The 3,699-nt window shown below is 57.5% G+C and overlaps 1 protein-coding gene across 1 annotated transcript in view; it reads right to left on the bottom strand.

Annotated features, from left to right (window-relative positions):
* CCDC197 (coiled-coil domain containing 197) overlaps positions 1-3,460 on the bottom strand; it is a gene marked incomplete at both ends in the record, with an annotated part of 10,173 nt that extends 6,713 nt beyond the window's left edge. The window contains 3 exons of the mRNA XM_080683755.1: positions 638-828; positions 1,791-1,873; positions 3,354-3,460. Coding sequence (XP_080539881.1) covers positions 638-828; positions 1,791-1,873; positions 3,354-3,460 — 381 coding nt within the window. The remainder of the gene's footprint in view (positions 1-637; positions 829-1,790; positions 1,874-3,353) is intronic.
* Between the last annotated feature and the right edge of the window lie 239 nt (positions 3,461-3,699).

Raw genomic sequence — 3,699 nt, 5'->3', positions numbered from 1 at the left:
AGCCTTCCTCTCCCTCTGGTGTCCCCTGCCCCGCTCTGTCCCCAGGCCCCGCTCTGTCCCCAGGCCCCGCTCTGTCCCCAGGCCCCAGCTGCAGCACGCACATGACTCATGCCATGCCTGTGACCGGGCAGTTCCTTCTGCCTGGAATGCCCATCCTTCCTGGTGAAAGTTCTATTTATCGCAAGACTAACCAAGAAGAACACACAGAGAGGACTTCTTGGGGCCACTCCCTGTGAGACAGTTTGCGTTCGGTGTCTCTCTACAACCTAGTGGCCAAGTTGCATGGCCCCCATCTGACGGATGAAGAAACTGAGGCTCAGCGTGGGTACAGACTTGCCCAGGGTCATGCATCTAGAAAAGCTGAGCTGGAATGTGAACCCCAGGCTGTCTGAATCCAGAACTTGTGGCTTTTCTACCACAAAGAACACCTTGTGAGCATAAGCCGAGCCTCAGGAGACACGCCAAGCCAGCCAGCAGAAGGGCAGAGAAAGGGATACAGAGCAGATCTCTGGAGTGACACCCCCACCCAGGGCCTCTCAGCAGCCCACCCCTGCTTCAGGGGTGGGGAGGGAAGGGGGCCCTAGGACCCCTGCTCTCTGGGCCAATGGGAATGGGCCAGGCTGCAGGCAGCTGTTACCGGAATTAGAGCTCGATGGCTCTCCTCGAGGGACTCCAGGCTCTGGTGGACGGCCTGGCTCATCTTGGAGAAGGCCTCCAGATGCTTCTGGATGTCCTGGCTGACGGCGAAGAGCTTCCCATAGTGCTCCACCAGGGCCTCCACCAGGGCCTCCTCCTGGGTCTCCTCCGTCTCCTGCCCTTCATTGTAACCTGTGGAGACAGTGCTGTGGTGGGACGGGTGGGCAGGAGAGCTGGCCCTCACCCGCCCCTTCCGTGGGTGATGCTAATAAGGTAGATGGGGCTTCTGCTGCTGCCCCAGAACTCCAGCTGGGCTCAATCCCCATAGAGGGCGTGCAGGAGGCAGCCAATCAATGACTCTCATCATTGATGTTTCTCTCTCTCTCCCTCTCCCTTCCTCTCTGAAAAATAAAAAAATAAAAATAAATACATGTTTGTCTTCCCTTCCCTTTCCTAACAAGTTTTCAGCACGGTAACAGTGGATTTTGGTATAAATCAGGATAAAACAAAACAAAATACAAAAACCCATTCAGTTGTCAGTGTAATTTTGGTTGATAATAGCTAAACACAAACCAAAGACAAACAAAATACTTGTGATAGTAGCTCCCATTTACTGGGTGCTAGCTACATGCCGGGCCCCGGGCTACATGCGTATAAAAGAGGCGTTCACCTAATCCACATAACTGTTGCTGTCCCCATTGTACAGATTCAGAAACAAGACCTTGAGAACCTACCACAGACCACATGGTTGGTGCTGGCAGGCCTGGGGCCCTCAGACAGGCTGGCTCAGCACCTGTGTCCTCCTCAAAGACAGGGGCATGGATCACCCTTCCGAGATGAGCTAGAGCAGGGGTGGGCAAACTTTTTGACTCGAGGGCCACAATGGGTTCTTAAACTGGACCGGAGGGCCGGAACAAAAGCATGGATGGAGTGTTTGTGTGAACTAATATAAAGTCAAAGTAAAGGAGCGGAGGGGAGAGCAAGAGAACCCTCCGCTCTTTCGGCTCCGCGGGCCGGATAGAACAGCCGAACGGGCCGGATCCGGCCCGCAGGCCGTAGTTTGCCCACGGCTGACTAGAGGCTCAGTGAGGCCACACACTGTGCTCCACTGCTGAGACTAGGAAGTGGCCACACACAGGAAGCTACAGACATACCCTTGGGGATTTTCTCAAGGACCTTAATCAGATAGTCTTCAAAAAGCTTGTGCTTCTCCACCTCTCTCTTCAGCTTCCTCTGCCTGTGGAGACATTGCAGCGACGGTGTGAGCCAGACATGAGGCCGTGGTTGGGAGGCTCCCAGCTCCTGACCCCTTGCAGGGCCGCCCTCTGTGGTCCCCGGCTCAGAGTGGTGCTGGCCAGCCACTCCTCCCCCCATCAGTGGGCCACTGGCTTCAGTCTCTCCACCCCATTTTACTGCTGAGCAAACCGAGCCACAGAGCGGTCAGAGAGATGCCTGTGGCCAGGCGGTGAGGTAGGGCCCCGGGGAGAGTGAAGCCAGGATATGCTGGCTTGGGGGTCTGCGGTGCCTCTCCCGGAGGCTGAGCAGGTGCTGGGTGGCTTAAGCCCCTATTAGCCGGTGACCTGGCAGGTGTTTTGAGGGTCGTGAGAGACCCTCCCCTACAGGCTGGCCGGGGCTCACCTGGGGAACCTAGCACATCATAAGCATCCAGTCTGAGGTCAGGAACCCCAGCATCCCCTAGAGGGGAGAGGGCCACATGCTGCCGCCCAGCTGTGTCTGACTCTCAGGGGACCCCTAAGCAAGATGAGTCTCCACTCTGGGCGCCTAGTCAAGGTCAGCAGTCAAGGGCAGAGGACAGAGTAGGGCCTGCCCCAGCCAGCTGGCTGAGCCGACAGGGGGGTATTTCTGAGTGACAGTAGAGTGATCCATGGCGAGCCACTCTGCCTCTCAGGCCCCATTTTCTCTTCCACACAGTCCCGAAAAATGCAGGAAAAATTTGTCTTTTCCTGCAAATAACACACGGGGCCCTATGAGCCACATTGCTAAACCTTCTGGGGCCGGGAAGCCCTTATAGAACCTGATGAAAGGGTTAGACCAGGCATCCTCAAACTACGGCCCACGGGCCACACGCAGCCCGCCGAGGACATTTATCCGGCCCGCCGGGTGCCGCTGCCTGTCCTGCTTAGCAGCCGACGCGTCCCGGGCCCGCAGTGCGCATAGGAATTTGTTCATAGTTTTTTTTAAAAACTATAGTCCGGCCCTCCAACGGTCTGAGGGACAGTGAACTGGCCCCCTGTTTAAAAAGTTTGAGGACCCCTGGGTTAGACCTTTCTTCCTTAAAAATTTCTCAGACACATCCATTTGCATCTAATCCAGGCCTTTGTGGGCGGCCTGAAATTGAAGCGCCCCCTGGGAGGCGAGGACCCAGGGTCTCCACTCAGAGCCAGGCGGCAACCTCGCAGGCTGATTTCAGAGAGGCTGGGCCAACAGGTGCACAGGATGGCACCCACAGCCCTGCCTCCGTGATGGGGCATCCTGCCTGCGGAGGGCTCTGAGACTCGCCCAGCGTCTCAGGTCCAAGGACGGGAGCCCACCCCTCACCCCCTCGCCTCAGCTGCCCCTCCCCATTTACTTCCAGGCCTCCCTCTCCTCCTCCATTTCCTGGCCTGGCATTTTAGCTCAGTCCCAGTCACTCAGCCCACAGCAGGTGGCACTGCGGATGAGGCTGGGGGCCCGGCGGGGCCTGGAAAAACGCGTACTTGGCCTGGAGCTGGCAGAGTTCCTGTAACAGCACCTGCAGGCATCTGTCCTTGTCACCGGTATTGCTCCGGCCGGACGCCTGGCCTGTGTTCATGGCCACGGGCATTGCCCCTCACCACGCCAGGCCGCTCTGGAGGACGAGGGCCATGGGGCCAGGCAGGACGGTGACAGCCACACTCAGGGCAGCAGCTTTGGTCTTCTGGTGCTCCCGACAGTCCTTGGTGGCCAGGATACACTCCCACTTCACAGAAAGGGAAACAGGCTCGGAGGGGGTCGGGTGACCAGCTCAAGGACACACAGTAAGACTAGATTTGGACTCAGGGCTCATTAAATCCAAAATCTGGG

This window comes from Plecotus auritus (assembly GCF_963455305.1).
Source record: "Plecotus auritus genome assembly, chromosome: 1".
Lineage (NCBI taxonomy): Eukaryota > Metazoa > Chordata > Mammalia > Chiroptera > Vespertilionidae > Plecotus > Plecotus auritus.
Note: the sequence above shows the minus strand (reverse complement) of the source record. Positions and strands in the feature narration are given on the sequence as shown.